The sequence below is a fragment of the Pinus tabuliformis genome, chromosome 3_2, assembly GCF_031772625.1.
Source record: "Pinus tabuliformis cultivar Carrire ecotype Pingquan chromosome 3_2, CPIR1, whole genome shotgun sequence".
Taxonomy (NCBI): Eukaryota; Viridiplantae; Streptophyta; class Pinopsida; order Pinales; family Pinaceae; genus Pinus; species Pinus tabuliformis.
This window is the reverse complement of record NC_142302.1, coordinates 742,618,069-742,630,915: the sequence shown is the minus strand read 5'-3', so window position 1 is coordinate 742,630,915 and position 12,847 is coordinate 742,618,069. Positions and strand designations below refer to the sequence as shown.

At 40.4% G+C, this 12,847-nt stretch overlaps 1 protein-coding gene across 1 annotated transcript in view; it reads left to right on the top strand.

Annotated features, from left to right (window-relative positions):
- LOC149182729 (uncharacterized) overlaps positions 1-12,847 on the top strand; it is a 149,288-nt gene that overhangs the window by 37,193 nt on the left and 99,248 nt on the right. Inside the window, exons 5-6 of the mRNA XM_089414650.1 lie at positions 194-342; positions 540-800. Of these exons, the coding sequence (XP_089270776.1) occupies positions 194-342; positions 540-800 (410 nt within the window). The remainder of the gene's footprint in view (positions 1-193; positions 343-539; positions 801-12,847) is intronic.

Below are 12,847 nucleotides of genomic sequence, written 5' to 3'. Positions count from 1 at the left end.
CAGTAGCATTTTCTGTTTTCCCTTTTCTCACCTCTTACTGTGAAAAGTCTGATTGATCTTCTCACTGCTGTATCTTAGGTTAGTTTTATGAGTTTATTTAATTGTTGTTTTCTCATTAGAATTCATAGACATGCATATAATTCCTATTTTATATCTTGTTGATTTTCCTGTGCTTTTTAATGCCTTTTTGCAGGTAGTAGATTCAATGGTAGTAGAAAGAGCTCGTGGGGAGTCACAGGATACCTCAGGATCTTTTCAGTCCTTATGCTGGGGTTCATCAGCAGTTGGGGGCATCGTGAGTGCTTACTTCAGTGGCTCTCTTGTGGAAGCATATGGTGTAAGGTAGATTTTTTAAATTTATAAATAATTATTTGGGGGAAATTTCCTCATGGAAATGTTCATGTATGTAAGAAGTTTGTAAGTATAATTTCAAGAAAAAAATCCTTATGTATCAATAAAGGAAAGGTCACTTTACAGATGTATGTATATTTAGTCGAAGATCTTAGATTCAATATCTTAAACATCAGGAGATTTTGCAGGTTTGTTTTTGGCGTGACGGCATTTATGCCCCTGATGACTTCTGCGGTGTCTGTTCTTGTCCGTGAACAGCCCTTTTCGAGTTCAATTCTATTTACAGGACCTGAAAGTAATAGAAGCACTACGGGAGTATTTGAAAGTGCAAAAAGACATATACTTCAGTTATGGGGAACTGTGAGACAACCAAACATTTTTCTGCCTACACTGTTTATATTTTTGTGGCAGGCAACTCCACAATCAGAAACAGCTATGTTTTTCTTCACGTAAGTTGTGAAAGTGATTGGTTGTTTTGGAACTATGCAGATCTGGTAAGGTTTTCTGGCTCCACAGTTTTCCCTTGGGTTCATCCTTTTTGTCTTATCCCATCCAACATATCATTCCTACCATCCATTCCTTGAGTCATTTAAATAACTTGAAAATGTTAAAAAACAAACATCAATTCTAAACATTTTCTGGCAGCCTGTAATATCCCGAAAAATAATTTGACAAAATTTTCTAGAATTTTGATTCAAAAATTTACACCATTAATTTCTTTATTTAAAACTCAATCAAATTGCACAATCTGCACCATTAAATTATCAACACAACAAATAAAGTTTGCAATGTAAAACCCACAATCTGCAACTCAAGTTAACACGAGAAATAACAGCGTAACTCTGCCTTGTTATATTAAACATGGATATGGATTTACATGTGAAATAAGGTTTTGAGAACCTGTTAAAACACCTGCAAGATATCTGTATGGCTGATGATGGCTCCTCCAACGCTATGCACTATGAGAGATATGATTGACATATCTTCACGATCTCCACGTTAAACCCAATGAGCAGCTCTGATTGATCCCTCCTTTTTCGAGTGGCTAGGGTATATCTCTCAATACTGAAGCCCCTCTTGATTGGATCAGCTAGGGTGGATCACTTACCACCGAAACTAACCTTCTACATAATATGGGCTCTCACCCAGACAAGCTCCAAGAGCTCAACTCAACAACAACAAAACAATAATCCCAATGCATACCTAAGGAGTGAGCTCTCATCTCCTTTAATAGTCATGGATTATCATAATACCAAAGGTAATGCGAATACCATGGGTCTTTTTCTTCTTTTATTAAAGTGACTTATAATATTCTTTTTCCTTAGTCACTTTTTAATTAATTAATTCCCAGATATTATATCATTACTTTTTAATCTGTAGCCTATGGGAATGGCTAGGCTACTGAGCTAGACTTTGGAAAAAGGGACGTTACAGTCCTCCTTGTAATGACCACATAGGAGAAATAAGATGGGTTCTTGTTACAACACAATCTAACAGGGGTCCTAGGAGGGGTTTCTAAGGGACGTCTGCTAGACCAAATGGCAACAATGGGACAAGGACCCACTGTCACCTCAGTCAATGTCCCCTGCTCTTTATGGACTTTCATCATTGGGAGGAGTCCCAGAATGAAGGAAATAATTAGAAGGATTAGGTCAATAATAGGGTACAATGTGATTTCCAAAGCCCATTCGAAGGAGAGGCTCAAATGAAAGCTTGCTTGCTTTAGAAGCAATGTAAGGGTTCTCCAGGAAAGGCTTATTGGTAGGAGGCTTAAGACCTAGGTGAAAGGGGTAAATCAATATGGTGGGTATGCCTAGATCAAGGCTTCCTAAAGAAGGAGAAGGACCTCTCTTAGGGTTTTGTAAAATGGTTATCATCCATTGATTAGGACCACAGAAGAGATCTAGGGAGATCCAAGCGAGGCCTAGGGTTTGTAAATTTCAAGGGCAGTGAGATACCTAGGTCAAGCAAGGATAATGATGGTCCAAGAGAGAGATTAACTTCCAACGAGTTTTCAAATGCAATAGACCCTTGATTCTACCACTACCTAGAAGGAACCTAGAAAAATTCGGTCTTATAGCTAGGGATTGGTATTTCTCCCAATCCAACCATGGGATTGACCTCAAAATTTGAGGGCTTCTAGGAGACTCACTAGTGCTGTTGGTTGCCAATTCGCTCAAGAAGAAGCTCACTCTAATGCATTTCGCAGGGAGCCCTATGGAGCTTCTAGGGTTAGGGCAAAATTGGAAAAGAAAGGTGAAAGAGAAACAATTTTAAGGTGATCACCTAGGATTTAGACCAGTGCCTAGTCCTTTTGGGAGAATGGAGTCAATGCAACCTTGTTTTTCAAACTTCGCTATCTCAAGGAGGCCTATTACAACTTCACAAACCCTAACTGTTGATTTGGGGTAGCATCGGACATGCTCTAGCGAAGAAATGTGGTGGAGAGGCTAAGGCACATGAGATCTCCAATACCCATAAAGGGTTTGGGTAGATTCTAAACAGTTTGGGAGATATTAAAATAATTAATATTTTTAATGGAGTCCCTAAGTATAAATTTAGGGAAATTAAATTATTAATGTGAATTAATATAAAACTGTGTTAGAATGATCCAAAAGTCATGGATCAAGCCAGATCTAATCTTAGCCATTGATTATAGATTTAATCTCGGTCGTTGATTTGTCAACGAGAAAAGTATAAGAGGAGGCTTGAGGGTCACTTAGAGAATACACCAAGAGATCAAGATTTCGACTTTTTGGGGCTGGGTTTGCTGAGAAAGTTGAGAGAGTGATCTGGAGTTGCAGCTGAGGGCAAGTGAATACAGAAGCAGAGAGGCAAAGATAGTTTCGGGAGGATTAGTGTAGCAGCCGGGAAAGCTGACACAAACGGTAGAAGTCGGAATTGCCGGGAACAACTGGAACTGTCGAAACAACCAGGAAAGTTGACACAGAGGGGAAAAGCCGGAACTGCCAGAACTGTCGAGAAAGCTGACGCAGAGGGCAGAAGCTGGAACTGATGGGAACAGCTGGAACTGCTAGAAAAGGCGACGCAGAGGGCAGAAGCCGGAACTGCCGGGAACAACCAGAACTGACGAGAATAGCTGGGAAAGTTGACGCAAAGGGCAGAAGTCGGAACTGCCGGGAACAACCGGAACTGTCGGGAACTGCCGGAATTGCCAGGAAAGCTGATGCAGAGGCCAGAAGCCGGAACTGCTGGGAACAACCAGAACTGTCGGAACTGTTGGAAACGCTGACGCAGAGGGCAGAAGCTGGAACTGCCGGGAACAATCGAAACTGTCGGGAACTACCGGAATTGCCGGGAAAGCTAACGCAAAGGGAAGAAGAGGCTGACGCTGGGGTTTTTCATGGGGCAGATTGAAGCTGAGGAGTTGCTAGAGTGTTTATTCGGGGTTTCAGCCGAAGCATCTGTCTTCGAAGGAGAGGTACTACTGTAGAGATTTTTTCTCTGTTGGGTGAGCCGGATTTGGCACCCAGATTGTATTCTAAAACTGTTTAATAAATCAAATCCTCAGATAGCTGCATCAGTTTTCCCGCATTGGGTTTTTCCGGGGACATTAGTCCAAAAATAACGGTGTCATTTGTGTGCTTGTTTCTATTTCCTTCAGTTGATGATCTGTAATGTGTTGAGCATGTACTTGTGTTTATTTTCAGTACATGGTAAATAACTTGTTAATTAATCAGAACAAGTAGGAAGGAATAAATCAGAAAGTACATGGAGGGTTTCTAACTGTTAGACTTAGAAACTTCAACACTAACTAGAAAGTTTGACGGCTACTCTAGACATTTATACTTTTTGACAATGTAAGGATGGAGTTTCAAGGATACAACATGCATAGTAACCCTCTAGGAACATTCATTCTCATCATTTATGAATAACTCATACAATATTTTCACAATCTTAGTGCTTGTCACAAATTCGCATTAATTTAGGGCACATTCAAGATATAGAAATGACATTCCATGCATTAGACATTTAGCATAAGAAAGATAATGACATCAAAGTACTTACAAAACAATGAGAATATATCCATCCATCCACAACATGCCAAAGAAGCTCCAAGACAATAATGTGAAAATTTCCCAAACATCAAAGTGCATTTATTCTCCAAAAACTCGTCCAAAAGTGCAAGTCCGAAATTCTCAAGAAGAGAAGTCGAAATCCAAATGATGATGTTTAGAGTGAGGCTAGGCCTCCTCTATTTATACATGTCATGTGATATCAAAATATGAACTAACAAGCCCCTAATATTAGCCTAATGTGCCAAATAATAAATCTATTGGTGACAAGCCCACCAATAGCTCCAAAGATAAAAGATAAGCCTCTCAAGAGGGCTGAAATAATAGAACACTAGTGCAAATGGGCTGCTGGAAGGCCTACATAAGTCCTCCATGTGCCAAATTGAAGTGGAGTGCTCTCATGATGATGACCAAGGGGTTGGCCCCTTGGGGTCCAAGCCAAACATCTGTGGTGCTCCCAAGTGGCTGTGGGGGCACAATAAATGATCTCATGGGTCTCCAACTGGATCAATAAGCTGATACTCCATCCATGAGGGCTAGAATGATGATACAAGCCCTCCAATGTCTCCCTAGGTGAGACAAAACCCCATTTGGGCCCTAGATCAACTGTCAAATGTTTGGTGCAAGCATGTGGCCGACTGGGTAATGTGGTCTAAGTGTATCATCATCTCTGCATGAGTGGGGCACGAGAAGCTGAATGTGGTGCTGAAGGGTCCCATGGTATGGCAATCAATGCTCTGCTATGGAGGAGGCCCATGGCTCTCAACGCTCGCCCTACAAATGCTATCATGACCCTATGGAGGGCTTGGATCTTGTATAGTGAGGACAAACCCCAAGATGAACACCCACTTGTAATCCTGTATAAGATCCAATGCGTCTTCTCACCTTCCAGTACAACAATTTCATTAGTGCAATTGAGTAAATGAGCTTACAAGTCAAGGAATCAAGTGGACACTTCATAGTGGCATGCCCTTCCATATTGGGCTTTAGAATGTACAAGTGTCCCCTTGCTCAAGATGGTTCTTAATAAAGAATCCTATTAGGTGGTTTTAACCTCTAAGGGAGTGACAGGTCCATGGTACATCCACCAAATGACAGGTGTCACGTCAAATAATGGTGGGACAGAGTGGGGTAGCAAGGGAAGGATCCAAGCCACATGCCATTGTACAAGGGTAGCTATGATGAGGGAAGCCCACACATGGGTATATAGATGTAGGACGGAGCAATCGTGGTACATGAGTTACCCCGACCTTTCTTTTTCCACCCTTCTTCATATGCCTTTTTCCTTTTATTGATTTTTAACTGCTCGGGGCTTCAGGGAATGAGAGCATGATGTGAATGATATAGTAGTGAATATGCCCTTAAGGTTGGGTAGTTCATTGCCACCAAGGGTTGGGACAATCATGGGTTCCTTAATGATGCAGGGGGCTTTTATAAGGGCCCTAAGCACCAAGGTGATGTCCATGATAAGGGGTAGAGCTCATGTTTGGCTTTTGCCCACGTGCTAAATTTTTATGTCCCGACCATCTTTTGCATTTTATGGTACATTTCTTGTAAGTGGACAAATTATGCTTTTAACTTTCTTTTTCGCTGCATCAACCTCTGGGCTCAGTCACCAGATTTAGCGAATTTCAACCATTAAATTCGAAATTCGGCGAATTTCAATGAGAAACGAACATATTCGTTCGAGTTCGCCGAATTTTATGGCGAACTCGAATTTCAAGCCGAATTCGATTTTTTCTCGAACAAAATCGCCTGACATTCGATGAAATTCGCCTGACGTTCGATTAAATTCGCCTGCAGTTCGATTAAATTCATTTTTTTCCGCGCGTTTTAGGCTTTAGGTTGCGGCCCGCGGGTTTTATTGCTCGCCGGTTTCATTGTTGCATTGTTTGGTTGTAACTTGTGCGAAGGGTTTCATTTCGTTGGCGGTCCAGACTCCATACTCACCACTACCAGACTCCAGTCACAGCAAAGTTGCAAACGACTCTACACTCGTGACTCTACAGCGTCTCGACTCTCAGCTGCCAGCCTGCCGACGCGTATCAGTATCACTGTGCAGTGTGAAGTTCGCAAGGGCTCATCGTTCACGGTTCAGCCTTCAGGTAGGAGTTCAAACTTCAAACTTTATGGCGAACTATCAATATGCAGGGTATTGTATTAGTATAATCCAAGCCCACATTATTGTGCACCAATAACCTCCGCAACGGTACCATTTATCCTGAAATTATATGACTAATTGGCATCCATGCAATAATCTCTCGATCAACGATGTTGAAGACGGGATTTTTTTTGGCGTAATGGCAATCACCACAAGTTGAAATAAATTAACAGGCGTCCCATTAATAACAAATACAAATCCATGTTTCATGTTTTGGTGACAGAAGTTTTTCCTTCTGTTTCTCCAGACTCCATGTCCCTCAAAATAAATCTATTGCTGGGCAGATATCCTGATTCCATTTCTGTAATGAGTTTATCAACTTTGCATAATTTTCCTGTGTTTGTTAGCATCAATTGTCTCCTACAATGAAAAAATGCACCTGTTTATTGACTTCAATCCAGCTGCAACCTGGATTCTTCTTTACACTTTTGTCTTTCATCTTTTTTCGCACTCTTTCAATGTCATTCCATCTGCCAGCAATTGCATACATATTTGATAGCAAAACATAGGTTGCTGCATTTTTTGGTTCCAACTCGAAAAGGAGTTCTGCCACACATTCTCCTAGCTCTATATTGCTATGGCTTTTACAGGCACCAAGTAAAGACAACTAAGAAACTGTAGATGATATGGAAGTAACTTAGTAAGGGGTCTATCTCCTAACTATTACCCTTGAAGTCTTGTTCCTTGAATAAAATAAAATAGAAGGGGCATTGCAAACAGAAGTTGGTGGCAAATTGTTACTAACTTACTGCATGATGCATCCAAATTCCAATTGCCAGACTGCCAGTAAAACTGTAAATTAAAAAGTGCTGATAAGAACATTTAGCAGTATAACTGTGCCATCAAAACAGCAGCCAATATAACACCTGTTCAGGAATCAAGGTTCTGTGTGTACGCCAGCCTGTAACAAATGCTGGACTTGGAATTTGCCCAGAAAACAATTCACTGCATTATATTTACATAGATCTATATATTCGTGTAATAGCTACAGCCTACAGCCTACAGGTTTGTGAGCCTAAATCTTGAAACATACTGATACAAAAGCATAAATATGTGTGCAAACTGCAAAGTGTTTTTAATCACTTTTCCTTTTTCTAAATTCTAACTAACGAAAATGTAATTTCAAAAAAAATTGCAGACATTTCAGACATTGCAGTGCCAGACATTTCAGACTTCTAAATTCCAATGGCACCCCCAAAATCAATTGCTGTAGCTTGGAATTTTGTCCAAAAAGATGGTTTTAATCTTTCATGTCAGCTGTGTGGACATAAATTCACTGGCACTTTGACTAGAGCAGTGGATCACCTTCTCGATATTAGCAATGGAAGTGGAGGTGGTGTTGAACCCTGCACTAAGATCACCGATAAACAAAAAGCCACAGTGGAGAAAGACCATTCCAATTCACAGATGCAAAAGCAGAAAAGGGTGAATAAGAGGCAGCGAATTGAGAGGGAGATTGCCATGTCTTCCTCCAACACCATTAATTCAGTTTCAAACATTGGTGGATCAAGTTCTACAGCTCCTCAAGCAAAAACAGGTGGGCCGAAAACATTAAATCAATTCTGGAAACCTGTTGAGAAACAGTAAATTGATGATGCTGTTGTTGAGTATTTTTATGCATGTGCAATTCCCTTTAATGTGGCGAGGAGTCCATATTTTAAAAATGTAATTAAAAAGGCCATTGATTTTGGGAAGGGCTATGTTCCTCCTGGATCTGAAGCTTTAAGGACAACTTTGCTAAAGAGAGCGAAAGACAGAGTGGCAGGAAAGTTGGCTGATATTAAAGAGTCCTGGAAGCTTACAGGATGCACAATTTTGAGTGATGGTTGGTCAGATTTGTGTCATCGCCCATTGATCAATGTGCTTGTTTATTGTCCTCAAGGGGTACTTTTCTTGAAGGCAGTGAATGCAATGGATCGAGTGAAGACATCAGAATTTATTTTTGGAATTTTGGATGAAGCGATTCAAGAGGTTGGGCTGGAAAATGTTGTCCATGTTGTTACAGATAATGCATCAAATTGTGTTGGTGCAGGGAAGCTGATTATGGAAAAATATAATCAGATTTATTGGACCCCTTGTGCAGCTCATTGCTTGGATTTAATGTTGCATGACTTAGCCAAATTTCCTTGGGTCAATGAAACAATCCGAAGAGCCAAAACAATTTCAAACTTCATCATCAACCATCATCTCACTTTGAGCATATACAGGAAGAATGCATCAAAAGAGTTGTTGAGGCCTTGTGATACAAGGTTTGCCACTTTTTATATTACTCTGAAAAGAGTTGTTGAGGAAAAAGCGAGCCTAAGAGCTGTTTTTTGCAACATTGAGTGGGAGAGATCTACCCTCTCAAAAGAAACTAAGGGGAAAAATGTTGAACAAATAGTGCTCAATAATGGCTTTTGGGAAAATGCAAACAAGGTTTTAAAAATTTGTGGCCCAATTGTTAATGTGCTCCGCATGGTTGATGGTGACAAACCTTGTATGGGTTTTGTTTATGAAAGCCTTGATCGTTGCAAAGAGGCCATTGCAACTGCTTTTGATAATGTGGAAGCTGATTACAAGGAGATATGGGATTTAATTGATCATAGATGGAAGATGATGCATAGTCCATTACACGCAGCAGTATGCTATTTGGACCCTAGATTGTTTGGGTTACCAAGACATAGGGACGAAGAAATCATGAATGGACTTATCCAGTCTATTGAGAAGCTAAATCCAGATCCAGAGATTGCAGGTTTGATCAGAAGTCAGTTGAGAGCATACAGGTTAGAAGAAGGATTATTTGGAACAAAATTAGCGAAGTATGATAGGAGCAGAAGTGATCCAGCACTATGGTGGGAATTTTATGGTTCAGGGGCATCAGAATTGCAAAATTTTGCAATTCGTATCTTAAGCCAGGGAACAAGTGCATCAGCATGTGAAAGGAATTGGAGTTCCTTTGACCACATTCATTCCAAAAAAAGAAATAGATTGTCATCTGGAAAATTAGAAGATCTTGTTTATGTTCGTAGTAACTTGCAGTTGGCATTGAAGAATGTGGCTAAAGAGTCATCCAATTCTTCTACTCCGTGGATCGATCCTGTTCCAAATGCAACAATGGATGATGCTGATTTGTACATTGATAGTGACATAAACACTGACAGGGAATTCACTGATGAATCTGCTGCTGAAGCATCTAGTGGATTCACATCTCATACTGCTCTTGATGACATAGAACTTTTTGATATAACAAGTGGGCAACAGGAACATCAAGAATAAAACTTGTGTTCCTGTTTTAGATTTCTAGTTTAGTTTTTGCATGAACAATTTTCTAAAACTGCCAAGCTACTTTAAAGTTTAAAGTTTAAACCGTCTTTGTATCTTATAAATTATAATGCAGAGTTTTTCATTGAACTGCCAAAAGAATATCTATTTGTATGTGTTAGTGGATGTATTCATGTATCATGTGTCATATGGACAATGAAAATTCTTTAAAATTGTTTTTGTATATTTTTTATGCCAATCTATCTTTAAAAGATTGAATTATTTTAAGATTCAGATGTATTTTATTTTTTGAACAGTTATGAATGGTTGCTCACAGGACTTGCTGCCATACCATTTCTCATATGCATATCTATCTTTAATATACATTTTTTTTTTCGAATTTCTATATGTCGAATTTTATCGACAAAATTTTAGTTGCCGAACTTTATTCGAATTTCATGGTCGCCGAACTCGAACTCGAACTCGAACCTGGTGACTAAGCCTTTGGGGCATCTTTCCAGGCCCAACCCAAAGTGTGGACACAGGGAGGGGGAGGCTAACTCCTTGTGGATCCAATGGACAAATGTGGACTCAGACGGGAAATATGTGAAAAGGGGTTATAATGAGTGAAGGGGAGTGAGGATGTGGTGTCGAGAAGCAGGACCATACAACCAAAATCGGGGTTTCACATGTAGTACACTCCTAAAGCTAGTAGCCAATAGAGGAGATCCCATGGGACTAGGATATAAAACTAACCACCAAGTTGGACAAGGAGACAAGAGTACAAATCAAGCCTATTCTTTCTGTCGAATCCCCCCACTAATCCATGTCCAAATGTGTCCATGATAAGTAAGAAAAATACCCAATTACATAATGAAATGCCATACCTTCGAGGTTGGAAGGCCCACCTTCAAATATACGATCATAACAGATGGGTGAGGGCACATAACGACTGGCTCAAGTGGCGGAGAATGGTGGCATATCAAGCTATCTGGTGGTTACAAGGGGCTGTTGGCTACTGACTTAAGACAAATCTACAAGAAAAGTTCTTTTATGGATGTCACCCACTGGTGGTGGGTAACAGTTCCGCTAGCCTATAAGTTCCCGTAGGATAAGGGAGTGTTAAAGTTGGCAACTAGGGCAAAATTCCACTTTGGACAACTCTTTTTATGGAGATATTTATTGCATTGAATTCCTCTTTTCGAGAGGACCAAAATCGACCTAAAGATCACTAAATTTAGACAAGGGTAAGTATGTTTTTGAAGTGAAGCCCACACGTGCAAATTGTCAAGGTCGGCCACATCATCATGTAGGCTCATGAAGCCCAATGGACATGTCTTTTGACCCTCGTCGATTCATATAAATAAGAGAGACCTCCACCCTCAATTGGCATCATCATGACTCAACACACTTCTACGTCTCTCTCTTGATCTATCAGAAGTTTCTAGTGAAGGTAACGAACTGGGTGCAGAACCAAAAGTACCAAACTGGGTGCAATACTGAAAGTATTGAACTGGTTGCAGAACTGAAAGTACTGATCTGGGTGCAGAGCTAAAAGTACCGAACTGGACGCAGAACCCGAAAGCAATGAACTAGGTGCAGAACTGAAAGTATCGAACTAGGTGCAGAACCGAAAAGTACCAATCTGGGTGCAAAACCAAAAGTACCGATCTGGGTGCAGAGCCAAAAGTACCAAACTGGGTGCAGAAGCGAAAGTACCAATCTGGGTGCAGAATCGAAAGTATTGAATTGGGTGCAGAACCGAAAGTACCAAACTGGGTGCAGAGCTGAAAGTATTGAACTGGGTGCAGCGCTGAAAGTATTGAACTGGGTGCAGAAGCGAAAGTACCAATCTAGGTGCAGAACCGAAAGTATTGAATTGGGTGCAGAACCGAAAGTATTGAACTGGGTGCAGAACCAAAAGTACTGAGCTAGGTACAGAATTGAAAGTACCGAACTGGGTGTAGAACCGAAAGTACCAATCTGGGTACAAAACTGAAAGTACCGAATTGGGTGCAAAACTGAAAGTACCGATCTGGGTGTAGAACCGAATGTACCGATCTGGGTGCAAAACTGTGGTACCGAACTGGGTGCGGAACTGTGGTACCAAATTGGGTGCAGAACTGTGGTACCAAACTGGGTGTAGAACTGCAGTACCGAATTGGGTGTAGAGCAAGCTGAAGGTGTAGAACTATTGATACTTTAACTTTGACTTTGTATTATTGTACTCTCTCTCTGTGTGGAACATTTGATATTAATAAGAAGAATTGATCAAGGTTTTCCCCATCTTGGGGTTTTTCCCTGGCTTGAGCCAAATACTGGTGTTCTCTCATCTTGGCTTGTCTTTTGCATTTTATTGTTTATGTTCTATCTATAGTTACTGTTAATGTGATTAATGGTTTATGTGATTGCTATTGGAAACTAAGTGGAAATTATCATCGGGCTAATAAAAGGACAGTGAAGTAATTGTTGCAAGCATAGAACATACCATTGTTATCTAAAATTAACATGGTATCAGAGCTAAGGTGAAGACAAAGCCCAAGCAAGAGAGAAAAGCAATCACTAGGAGATTTGTTGGAGAAAGATTATTGGACAAGTCTCCATGGCCTCTATATCTTACTTCCAGATTGAGGGCAAGCTCAGTGGAAAATCTGACTATCATGCATGGAAGATGACTTTGGACCTGACTTTGGAGGAGCATGAAGTATTGGACTATGTGTAGGGAAAAGTGGTGGAGCCTCCTTCAAAAGAACCTGCTGCTGCGAAGACGAAGTATAGAAAATGTGAAGTCAAAGCAAAGAAAAGTTTGATTGACTCCATTCAAAAGCATTTGGTTGGCTATATTTATGATTTGGGAACTTCTAAGGAAATATATGTAACGCTGGTTGGGATGTTCGAAGTGAACAATGCAAATAAAATCCTCTTTCTCAAAAATATGTTGAAGGATATCGAAATGAATAAAGGGGAGTCTATCCAATCCTACTTTATGAGAATAACTCAAATCAATAATGACTTGCTATCTATTGGAGAAGTTATTTGCGACAAGGAGCTCACT